The 13082-nt window shown below is 45.8% G+C and overlaps 1 protein-coding gene across 2 annotated transcripts in view; it reads right to left on the reverse strand.

Annotated features, from left to right (window-relative positions):
- PAPPA (pappalysin 1) overlaps positions 1-13082 on the reverse strand; it is a 254987-nt gene that overhangs the window by 175051 nt on the left and 66854 nt on the right. For both annotated transcript variants that reach the window (XM_067743528.1, XM_067743530.1), the window contains 2 exons: positions 8847-9039; positions 1908-2029 (listed from right to left, as the gene is read on the reverse strand). In XM_067743528.1, the coding sequence (XP_067599629.1) occupies positions 1908-2029; positions 8847-9039 (315 nt within the window). The remainder of the gene's footprint in view (positions 1-1907; positions 2030-8846; positions 9040-13082) is intronic.

Below are 13082 nucleotides of genomic sequence, written 5' to 3' on the forward strand. Positions count from 1 at the left end.
CCCGATGGTGATTGCCCACGTACTCATCTGACTCCCCTATTAGACAGTCAGCTCTGCCCAGTCCATGTGCCCAGCACAGTCCCTATGGTGGGCAGAGATGAGATGGGTTCATTCCTTGCATGGAAGAGACCCACACCGCCTTCTGTGAGAACCCAACGTGGGTTCAGTTTGGGTGAAAAAGTTACCACTGCAGATTTTAGGAAGAACTTTCTAACAGATGGAGCTAGAACGGGAAGGCCAAGGAAATACACGAGCTGGTGCTGGGAGAGCCTCGGTGAGGGAGGGCACAAAGGGGATTCCTGCCCGGGGTGGGACCTGGGGCTGGATGACCCCAGGCGTCCCTTCCACGGCTGACAGCCTGTGATTCTGTGAGGTTGAGCTAAGGGTTTCTCCCAGGCATCCCTCTGGCTTTACATTCCGGATGAATTTGTTTAGAGTTCCCCAGTTCCCCAGTTCGACTCTCATTTTTATTTTAAGCTATTTTAGAAGATAACAGAGCACAGCGCTGTCATTTTTCTCCCTCACTTTTCTCTCTGATCCCTCTCCCTTGCTTTATTCTATCTCTGGCTTTTTCTTTTTCAACCTTCTTTCTAAAAATATAAGGGGAGACGGGGGAGTTCTCACTGAACCTCAGTGAGGAGTCAGATTCTGCTCCCTCTGGTGGACTGGGGTCCCCACCCAAAGACAGCTGGCAGGAGCTGACCTGCATAGCAGAATGAAGGACAGAGAGGGGGCTTCTAAGTGGAAGTCTCTGAAGGCAACAGAGGGCGAGACGGAGGACTGAGGGGTCTCTGCCAGCCTGGCTTCAGGGACTAGACCTGTGCCCCAAAGAAAGAGACGCTGCAGGAGGAAACGGAATAGGCAATTTTCCATGAGATTCTCTAAGTTGCAAGCTCTCTTCCTTCAGGGCCAAGCGACAGTGCAACAAAGCATTGGGTGAAAGGCAGTTTCTTAATTTCTCTAGAAAACTGAGGGGCAGTGAGCTGTACTGTGAGGTAGCACAGAGATTGTTGGCTCCTGGGGAGGCCTGGGAGACAACCCTGTGCAGGGAAGGTCTGGTCACGGGTGGAGCCGCAACCGTGGCAGTCATGAGGTGCTTCCTTCTAGTGCCTTGCGGATAAATGGATTCTGAAAAGGAGGTTTCATGGAAGGAAACCGAGAGGAAGAGTTGTGACACATGTAAGAAGGCCCTGGGTACCCCAGAAGTAACTGTAGAAGAATCAAAGGCTAGTGATGTGTATTGATTCTAACGTGACCTTGTGTATTTATGCCCTCACAGGCTGTCAGGGTCTGGGGCATATATAAACATACACATACTGTGTCTTATCAGGTGTGTGGCCTTGGGCACTTACTTAATACCTCAGGGAATTTGTTTCTTCATATGTAAAGTGGCATGACATGCTTAGGTCAGTGCAGATGCTCAAAAGACTTGTGTTGAACAAATGCATGAATACTGGCCTTGATGTAGGGTTTCGAAAGGGTACAAACTCCTACTGATATAATGAATAAATTCTGGAGTTCTAATATACAGCATGGTGACTATAGTTAACAATACTGTATTGAAAATTGCTTAGAGAGGAAATCTTAAATGTTCTCACTTAAAAAAAAAAAACAGAAATATGAGGTGACAGATATGTTAACTAACCTTACCGTGGTGACTTTGAAATACATACAATGTATCAAATCATCACATTGCACTCCTTAAACTTACATAGTGTTATATGTCAATCATACCTCAATAAAGCTAAGAAAAAAAAAAAGACAAAAAAAAATACTGGCCTTGTAGGGCGATCTTCAGATCAAATGAGATAGTACATGAAAAAGACCATTAAAATCATAAAACTCCAACTATATCGAAAGTGTTCTTTGCACACCCAACCAGCAAAAGAGCTTCCAGGCTGGCTTACCTTCTGCTTCCCGAGGACTCCAGTGTCCTGATGGGCCACAGGGCATCGGGGAGGAGGCGTTGAAGGCATACTGCACCAGGATTCTCCCTTCCAGGCAAAGGTCACATGCTGATCCCAATTCTCTAGGAGGCCAAGGAAAGAAGGGAAATGCACCGACTTAGGAACAGTTGAATGAGTCCCTGGCTTGACTAAGCCGAAGGCAGAGGTTAAACCAATCTATGTTCTCCAATCTTCCCAGAGCTTCCAGAATATGACCCTGAGTGGCATTCTTCCCCACTGCCCACGAGGGCCTTGTTTGGGCCTAAGTGGCTTCTGTTCTGGTGGGGGATACACTTTAATTCTAAGCAGCCCAGAATCAACAGAATCAACTTACTACCTGCACTAATCTTCATTTCATCAATCATTTAAAGTTCCCTTGAAGATTTGATGTGTGGTTGTGAGAAAATCTTTTGCCCCATTGGACCTCAAATTTTATTCTTTTAACAATATCTGTCAGGTACCTACCATATGCAGGAACCATCCAGTATCCTAGGTATTAAATAGGAAGAAGGCGTGGTTCAGTTCCTTCACCTGAAAATGAGTGGGCTGAACTAGATGATGCCTAAAGAATCTTCTAGCCCTGACATTCTGGGGCTGGATGAGTCACTCTTTGATTTTACAGTCAAAAACAGTTTCCTAACCATGCCATCGAATTCATTTTAGCAGCTTTCCAAGGGGCAAGCCAGTGCCTCAATGGGACCAGCCCAGCCCTAGAAGCAGAATGTTACGGTGGCTTTCCCTATCATCTAGTGTCTTATGTGTCTGGATTCAATCTCCCTTTAGCCACAACAGCCTCTGGGATCCTACTTGTTCTCCAGACTTGGCTCCTGTTTAGGAGACAGTTGCTGGGAAGGGAGGGGGATAAGCCCTCTCCTCAGGTACGAGGGTGAGTGAGCCCAAAACTCTGTGAATCTGAGCAACTCCTACAGAGGGACTGGAAAGGGAAAATGTCAAGAAATGTCAGAGCCCAACCCATTATTTCTCAAAAGGCAATGGTCCTTCCAATACCTCTTTCCTAGAAGAATCACTAGACTTTGGCTACCTGAAAGATACAGTGGAGGAACCTTATCTCAAGCCTTAGGGCTTCTGCTTCATAGGGAACCTCCGTAGCCCCTGGGCTCACATGCTTATCAACATCACAGTCTGCTGGTGGTCCTTATTCCTCCTCCACCCAGCTGCCAGGGAGCTCAACCCCAAACCTAAATCTGAACACTTCATGTCCCTGCTTACCTACTTACATGGTGGTCAACATACGTAGTTTAATGTATGTATGTATGGATGGATAAATACCAGTCGTTCCAATATGTTGCTAAGACCCATGATGAACCTAGTCTAGACCCTCAAACTGCAGATTCTGCATCCTCAGCCTTATCACTGTAAATATGAAACCATACATAGGTAGAAATGTTATAAGCACACTAATATTCAGTGATAGGAGAATGATTAAATGGCCTAAGGTTAATCTGCTCAGTGCAATGGTAAGCAGTTTTTATAAAAAATACTTATAAAGATTACTAAATTTTATGGAAAAATGCATTAGCTATCATGTTAAGTGAAAGAGTCATATTCAAAACTGTATCTATAGCAGCATCTCAATGCTGTTCTAATAATCTTTTTTTTTTTTTTTTTTTTTGCGGTACGCGGGCCTCTCACTGTTGTGGCCTCTCCCGTTGCGGAGCACAGGCTCCGGACGCGCAGGCTCAGCGGCCATGGCTCACGGGCCCAGCCGCTCCGCGGCATGTGGGATCTTCCCGGACCGGGGCACGAACCCGTGTCCCCTGCATCGGCAGGCGGACTCTCAACCACTGCGCCACCAGGGAAGCCCTGTTCTAATAATCTTAATGCAACAAAATATTATCAGCAGTAATTTCTAGGTGGTAGAACACAGGATGACTCCTCCCTCCCTCCTCTTATTCCTTCTGGTTGTCTGAACTTTCTATATATTTGCAGTATGTATAAGGGACTCCTGGACTAGCAGTAATGATGATTATACAAATATGCTTGCAGGCAGGGGATAAGGAGAGCAGAGAGAGGTGCTCAGCACCACTCTGGTTCCATTACAATGACCACAATCCATGCATAGCAACTCAGAGTCACAGGACTGGCTTTATGACGACAGTGAGATTACAAACATCCTTGTATGGAATCAGGAGTCACGCCGACCTTTATGGTAATTGAGCCTTTCTACTTCTTTAGATGCTCTGTTTTAGATGATACACATATAGTCACCTGCGCTTCACTGAGTTCTTGACACAGTGTGGGTTCCCCATAAACACTCTGATGAGTGAATAAGCCATCATCCACCTGACAATAAAGGTGCCTAATTTACACAGAGCTCTACCAAGTGCATTCCCTCATGTTCGATCACCGGTTCATGTGTTCATTCAATATTTCATCTATTCATTCAGTGGATGCTCATTGAACAGCCGCTGGTTGTTAGCACTGTACAACTACCAGACATTAACCATCCAAGGGTGAGTACATTTGGTGTGGTACCTGCCCTCGTAAGAGCTTTCCATCCAGCAGAGGCAACGGTCCCTAAACAAACAGATCAATAGATATAAGAGTACAGATTCAGCATTTCTAGAAGGAAAGCTGATAGATGATGTAGGAGAGAATAATGGGGTGGAGCGTGCTGGGCTTATTTAGATTGGCATAATCATAGAAGATGTTAGTCAAGGTATGGTGAAGAATGACACAGAGTGGGAGTAAAGCATTCCAGGTTCAGTCTAAAGGTATGTTAAAGGACCTAAGCAAGAAAGAAGGGCTTGGTCCATAAGGGGCCTTAAAGAAACCTGAGTGGCAAGAGTCACAGACGAAGGAAAGAGCAGTAAGAGAGGCAAGGGCCAGATCATGGGGGGTGCCGTAGACTACGTGTTAGATTACACATAGAAGTAATGGGAAACCACTGGAGGGTTGCAACACACGGGTGACGTGACCTATTTCGCATTCTAAAATGATCAGTCTGAATGGTGAATGAAGAATAAGCTGGGCACAAGTAAAAGCAAAGTCAGTAACTAAACAGCAAAGGTGGGTGATCCTGAGTATGGTGGGTGATGTTCCCATTTTATAGTTAAGGAAACTGAGAAGCATGAGTACAAAGTAACCAAAATCATAGCTCAGAAAGTCACAGAGTCAAAATGGGCTTTACCAAAATCAGGCAACATCCTACACACATTCAGGGAGTGTACAGTATGTGTTTCTAATCTTTGGCATTTCTTTGATTTCAATGGGCACCTGTATCTACACAGACAGACAGACAGACAGACACACACACACACACTGAAATCATAGAAATACAGGATGCTAACACAGGAAGAGATCATCTTTCTTACCCAGGTTCCATGAGAATCGAAGTTTAAAGCTCCAAGTCTGTGCTGTCTAATACAGCAGCCCCTAATCACATGTGGCTATTTAAATGTAAATGAATTAAATAAATGTAGAATTCACTTCAGTTCCTCATTTAAACTTGTCACATTTCAACTGCTCCACAGCCACAGTTGACTAATGGCCACCATACTGGACACTGCAGAATGTTCTATTGAACAGTGCTTCTCTAAGGCATCCACTGTACATAACGAATTAACCTCTCTCCTATGCATCTAAAATGGTACTAGTTATGTACCATCCTTAGGAGAACTGAGAAAACAGTTACTCAAAAGTCATTTTCTGTGTTCTGAGATTTGGAAAAGGAACTTTGGTTGAGCAAGGCTAGATCCCCTTGAGCTTATAGACCAGAAAAGTGAGGCTGAAGAGGAAGAAGAAATGGATGAGGTTGCAAAGCCTTCAGACCCAGGTCTCTTGGTCCCCAGTCCAGCATTCTTTCCAATACACCACAGCCCACTGTTCAGAAAAATGCAACCATCTAGTCAACACATGTTTGCAAGACAGATAAAAATAAAGGAGTTAAAAAAGCCAGGGGTGGCCTTGAATTATTTATTCAGTTGCCCATGTGTGAGCACACAGGCTGTGGGAGGATCTGAATATGTTTTTTTAAGGAAAACCCTTGTATTCTCTTAGACCACAGATGTGAGGAACAGCAGGAGGACATGAGGATGGCCAGGGGCGAGAGGTTGGCATTGATGAATGTAGTGGAAAACACCAGAGATTTTTCAGGGAAAGAGAACTTTTCAAGTAGCTCAACAGCTCTGGAAAACTGTACAAGAAGGGAGCTTGTATTTCCTGAACACAGAGCGTGCGTGCTAGGCATAGCGCAGAGGTCATCTTGTGGAATTCGCCACAAAAGCCAGGGGAAGTGAGCCTGGTTAGCACCTTTTATGGAACAAGATGCAGAGGGCCAGAGAGGATCAGAGAAGGGAGATGACTTGCCCAAGGTCCCATAGGCTGGGAGTGGTGAAGCTGAGACTGGAACACAGACAACTTGACATCAAAGCTCGCGCACTTTGTACTAAGCCGATTTCCACCAGTAGGAACTCGGTGTGTGTGGGAGGGTGACAGTTCCATTCCTTTACAGCAATTTATTGAACTTGTTGACCTACTTCCTTTAGCCATAGACTATGGTCTACATAGCTGTTAACCCTAATTAGACATGTTTCTAAAATGTCAGTTTTAATTTAACGTATGATAACTCCGTTGTGAAATCGTAGACTGAACAGAATAGCTATTGTATGAGCCTCAAGTACCAACTGACTATAGGTTATTAGAAACATATTGATTGAAGCTGAGGGCACTATGTAATAGAGACATATCTCATTACACAACAATTAGCCCTCCAATAGGTTCCCAACAATCAGATGGTATTTATTTAATGGACAAAAACTGCTTTATGAAATACAAATTGAATACATACACAGGAAGCTTCATTTACAAAACTTCCATTTTCAAGTGGAATCGAGGCCAAGCCTTGACCAAAAGTCTGATACTCCTCATTGCCACAGAAAAAATAAATAAATCTATGGGCTGCTGGAAAGCCTGCTCTGAAGTGTCACATGAGGTTTCCCAACCCCAGCTCTAAGCTCCCCGTGAGGATGGCTGGGGAAGAGGAAGGGGGGTTTCTACAGAGGGCCTAGGGAGTGCACTTCCTTTCCCCGTGATCACATCCATCCAGCTGTCAAATGAAGGCTCTAGATTCAGGGACTGATAGTAGTGTGGAAAACTGGAGCCCGAATTTAACGTGATGCCATGATCTAATATATTTTTTACATACACACACGCACACACACACACGTATACACCCATATTTGTGAGAGCTCCTTGCCACATTTTGTGGCCTTTTTTGAGGGGAGGGGTAACACCTCCTTCATAATTCAAAGTTTGGAAAGACTTAATGAAAGAACATGAGAGCCTCGGATAAGACACTGCAAAATGTGACTCGAAGCCCAGCTCCCACCACCTGCTATGGGCTTTTGGTCAAAGCCCTCCACCTCTTTGTGCGCCAGTCCCTACCTCATCTGGCAAATGCAGAAGTTGATTCCCCTGTTATAGAATTACTGGAAAGATGAAATGAGACTGTATAGAAAGCATTTAGTACAGAATCCAGTGCAGAGTAAGCACTTGATAAACGGTGACAACCACGACCATAGAGTAATAATTAATCATCAGCTGGTTATTATTTCCACCAGCATCAGTGTTGTATCATCATTACTGGATAAAACATCCCCAAGAAGGGCTGGAAGGGGGGCAATCTACTAATCTACCCTAAATTATAGCCAAGTTCCAACCAAAATAGAGGTCAACATCGCAGTACGTTTCATGACCCTTTAAAATCCCCTAAAGCTTGAGCTCCTCAGGGAGTCCCGATGCTGAAAGGCAGCACAAGAAACCGTTTGATTCAGGTTTCCACCTTCAGGTCATGAAGGCATCATTAGACTCACTTTTCAGCTGACAATAAGACTCAGGGAGGGAAAGTGACTTGCCCAAGGCCATACCACTAGTGAGTGGCAGACAGGAGCTGAACTGAGGTATCTTGTGCCTCAGTTTATCATCCTCTGATCTTCTAAAAATTCTACCTTCAGTTCTATAAAACAACACTAGGCACAGGCACAGATTCTAATTATACAAAAATATATGTGGGACTTCCCTGGTGGCACAGTGGTTAAGAATCCACCTGCCAATGCAGGGGACATGGGTTCGATCCCTGGTCCGGGAAGATCCCACATGCTGCAGAGCAACTAAGTCTATGTGCCACAACGACTGAGTCTGCGCTCCAGAGCCCGCGAGACACAACTACCGAGCCCGCGTGCCACAACTACTGAAGCCCATGCGCCTAGAGCCCATGCTCCACAAGAGAAGCCACCGCAATGAGAAGCCCACACATCACAATGAACAGTAGCCCCTGTTCGCCGCAATTAGGGAAAGCCCACGCAGCACTGAAGACCCAACGCAGCCAAAAAAAAAAAAAAAAAAATCAGTGTTGAGCCCTGCTCAGCTTAATGCTGATTCAAGAGAAAGCTAAAAGCCTTAAAAAAAAATTATATATTAAATAAATTTATATATATATATGTATATATATGCCTGTGTATTCATGTATAATGTACCCTTCATATACTATACGTATAGGAAGGTGTTAGCCCGTTAACCAGAGGCAACTTCAACTCCCGAGCTCACGGAGATGAGACCAGTACCTCCATCGCAGAGGAAGTTCTGGCGACAGAGGTTTCCATGTTTTTAATGATAAAATGAAGCTAAATATTCACCACTTAAAATATGCATCATTACTCATTAATTTCTGTTAGCAATCATTCATGTATCCCCTGACCCCCAAATCTACATCGTGCCTCTATGGACCGGTCATTGTGCTAGTCGTGGCGGGCACTCGTTAAACAAGATCGAGAACAAAAAACACAGCGAAATCCCTCTCCGAGGCTGCTTCCCTTCCAAGTTTCCCTTTTCTTGGCAGGAGAGAGAGAGGGGCATCAACACTTAACAGGCCACACTCACCTTTCAAAGAAGTGGCCGTCGATGGGCGGGAACCACTCCAGCATCACAGAGTCGGTCGTGTGGCCCACGATCTGGGGTGCAAGGGCGACAGGCGCCGGCTTCCTGGAGGGCTGCCAGCTCTGGTACACCAGGTCCAGGTAACAGTGCATTCTGGCGACTTGATTGGGCGTGAAGGAGTCAGTGCAGTCGTCATCTGCAAGCGGGCAGAGGGAGAGATAAGAACCTCGCTGCACGGGTGGGCAGGCAAGAGAATGATGATGTCTCCTGGTGGACCGAGAGCCAGCACCCCAGCCCTTGCCAGCTCGGAGCTGGCCTCTTCCAGTGCTCAAGAGTTAATGGTCTGTGAACAAATTAGTGCAGTCATCACTTCTGGAGACAGGTGAGAGGGAACAGGAGGAAGGGGAGGGAGGATAGAACTGAAAAGGCACGTCTGAGCCTGGAGAGGGAGGTCACGGATAAGGACAAGGGCAAGACAAGCTGCTTTCCACGGGGCCCAAATCCCCTGGTCAGTAAGTCACACATTCCCTTATCGGCTCCCTCCCCACCAATCATTCAGCCTCTCTCACTCATCCACTCATTTTCTGGTGTATTCACTCATTCACCCACTCACTCCTTCTTTTACGCACTCACTCGTTCCTTCACTCACGCCTTCGCATTCATTCATCCACTCATTCATTAATTGTGCTGTTTACTGATGCAGTGACACTGGCCTTCAAACAAGCTTTCTGAGCATCGATTCCATAGCCTCTGCTCTAAGCCGAGGGCCAAGGAAACGTAAAACATTCCTGCCCTCAAGGAGCTACCTGCCTAGTTATAGAGTGAAGGTCAGTTCGCTGTGTGGGTCAAGGTGGTCATAAGGCTGTTCAGGTCTGTGACACTGACTACTGATGAAGAGGAGTCGGCATGTTGAGGAGGGCGGAGGAACCGGAGAGGTTTCTGGATGTGGAACTGGAGGGCAACCAGGTTGCACAGCTAAGACTGAGAAAGAAAGTGGAGGCATGGCGGGAGGGGGAGCTCAGGCCTGCAGAGCCGATGTGTCCTATGCAGCAAGCACGGGCCAGGAGTCAGGCAGACGCAGAAGCGGTCCAGGCTGAGTGTCCACGGCGGGAATACAAGGACAATGACGCCTCCTGCACAGTGCTATCACCGGGAAATTCCCAGGCATGGGGCACTGTGCTTTGGACACATATAACCCTCCCACTAGTTTTGGAGTAAATACTGTGATTTCTGCATTGTACAGAGGAGGAAATTGAGGCTGAGAGAGGTCTACCTGCTTTTTAAAGAGCACAGAGCTAGGGGCAGATCTGAGATTCGAACCCAGGCAGTCTGGACTCCAAGGCCACGTTTCTAATCCATATGAGAACTTCTTTCTGAGGGTACATGAGACCTTGTCTGGGCAAAGCAGCCTGCAGGTGCTTGATAAACAGGAGTGGAGCCTGAGCCTGAGGGGGGCTGGAATACAATCTCTTAATGTCTTTAGATCTAACGACCTTCAATTCTAGTCTCTCTTTTCTAGGATGCGGAATGAAGGCCACGACCCGAGACTTATCCACACCCACCCCCCACCCCCCACCCCAAGGAAGGAGCTGGACTCCCATCTCTCCCTCCAACAGCTTTATTCAGCTGCCCCAGGGGCAGAGCAAGGCGCTGTTTTGGCTTGGTTTCCAAAAACACCACTTCCCAGAGGTGTCCGCCTGGTCAGGGTTTCCGCAGCTGGGCCCCAGACGGAGGAGCACGGAGATCGCCAGATCTTAAAACAAACCCGCCACTGGGAGTCCCGCAGCATAAACTCACTTCCCCTTATCAAACAAACAGAAAATAACTTTGGGCAGGTGCTGGGCAGTTGGACATGACCTTGAGAATCCAGCTTTGAGAAGGGACGGGGTACAAGGAGGTTACACACAGAAGCTGCCTCCGATCCCCTTAGCAGTTTTTGACAGTCTCCTTTCCAGCACCCTGGGGAAGTCTTTTATACATTGGGTGTCCTTTGGAAAACACTGTGAAAGAGTGGCTAGTTACACAAATCACTCTCAAGCCCAGATACCCCCATGTAAATCCTTGGATACCAAACGTTCTATGGGTCCCCACTGCCTGGAGAATAGAGTCCAGATGCATTTGATGGTCTAAGAAGCGTTAGATCATCAGGTGTATTTTCCTTTGTTACTATGAACTTTGCACTTCATCCTGAAAGCTCTGGAAAAGCCACTGGATAGGTTACAGGCAGGAGAAGGACATGATGGCTAAGGAAGTAGGGGTTCTGTAGTTAGATTCATGCATGAGGAACCTGGAGTCAGGAATCTGGAGTCAAATGATTTTATGCCCTCAGTGCTTCGGTTTGCCCATCTGTAAAGTGGAGATGATGATGATAACAAGAGTGCTTATGTCAGAACACTGCTGAGGGTTATGAAAAGTGCAACATCAAGAGGTATGACCAATGCTCAGTGAACGCTCACTGCCTCGGGACCGGGAATGGTGCCTGTGTGTGTGCGCGCACGCATATGCACTAAGGTGGGCGAGCGCCGGAAAACCAGAAACAGGAAAAAATAACAGAACGTAAAATCTTCATTCTCTTTGATCTCACAACATCCCATTTAGGAATTCAACAGATCGATACTCATGAACAAACACGAGGGAAAACATATGTACAAGGATGTCTTTTGAAGCATCATTTACATAGTAAAAATATTAGAAATAACACATCCGTCTGTCAATAGGGGGATGACTCTGTACCTGGAGGCACATGCACAGAAGAGAATTCTAGTCAGTCATTTCCAAAACAAGGAAGTAACTTTAAAACGCAGGTCCCTTGTGTGTAAATTGGGGACACTTAAATCAACCCCACTACTTAGAGTTGTGGTGTGGACTCCACGAGCTGGAATGTGTAAAGCATTTATCAAGATGAATGAAGAAGAAAAACTGCAATGTTTTTCCTCTCTACATTCTGATTTGTTTGCTTTTCTTCCCCCAAAGAAGCATATTTTCCTTTTCTAACTTAAACATTAGCCGTTTCCATGTCTGTCAATAAAAAGTTTGAAAAATGGACAGGTGATAGAACCTGGTAGGAGAACAGAACTGTACCTGAACTTGAAAGCTTTAGTCGGAAAATGTCCCTCCCAGGGTAGATCGCTTAGAGGCTGAACTGCTACCAGAATCTTGGGTGAGGTACGGGTTTCTGTTTATCATAAAGGCTCTGCCTCAATTAGCTAACGTCTCGGGTCAGCCCCTCTTAGCTTTCTGCCATCACAGGCTTTCCCTCCTGATATCCGTGGCCACTTGATCCTTGTGTCTAGGACCAGCCAACCCATCTTGTTCTTCTGTCCCCACGTTGTCCCCAAGCAGAAAGGACTTTGGGGGGATTTCAGTATTCTGGGGGCCTGCACCAGTCCCCATGCTCTTGAAGTTGTGCCCTGAGTTTTCTAATCAAACTCTGCTCTCAAGAACAATTTCCATCCGTAACCGGAAGGGCACAGAGCATGGAGGTTCAGGGCCTCCGCTCCCCGTGGAGCCTCGGGCACAATGCTGACCCCTGACAGCCTCATTTCTACCCGCTGTAAAATAAGGAATCGTGATGCTAACTGCTTCCTACAGCTGATGAAAGCATTTAACAAGCTAACCCGTTTCTAGTGCGTGAATAACTGAGTTGCCCTTTGTAAAAGTCTCTGCCTTTTTGTTGTTTTAAAAATAATGATAATGATAATAACAGCAACAGCAGTAAGTGATTATATTCACTGTAGAGCATTTGGAATGTGCTTAGAATATTGCAAAGAAACAAACGCTACTGTAAACATTACCTAAAGATAATACAATTAATATCTAGTATACACATATATGTATGTGTAGATGGACGTGAATATCTACAGTGAATTTCTGTAATTCTTATCACAAACATCATATATATAATTGTGATGATATATGATATAAATTCCAGGTCTTACACTATACATTAGGCTCTGGGCTGTTTTCACGCTAAACTGAACAAATAATCCTACTAATTGTCACTTATTGAGCACGAGTTATAGTACCAAGGACAGATCTAAAGCCTTCACCTGTACAATCTCACCTACTGTCATGCAAGGTAAGGGTGATTAACCTCCATGGTATCCATGAAGTAACAGGCCCAGAGAGAAGTAACTTGCCTGAGGTCAAAGGCTAGCACACAGAGGATTCAAGTTGGTCCCCACACTCCACACTTCGCACTCTGAACCACTAGGTTACTCTGATTTGTGGTCCTCAGCC

This window comes from Pseudorca crassidens, chromosome 7 (assembly GCF_039906515.1).
Source record: "Pseudorca crassidens isolate mPseCra1 chromosome 7, mPseCra1.hap1, whole genome shotgun sequence".
NCBI lineage: Eukaryota > Metazoa > Chordata > Mammalia > Artiodactyla > Delphinidae > Pseudorca > Pseudorca crassidens.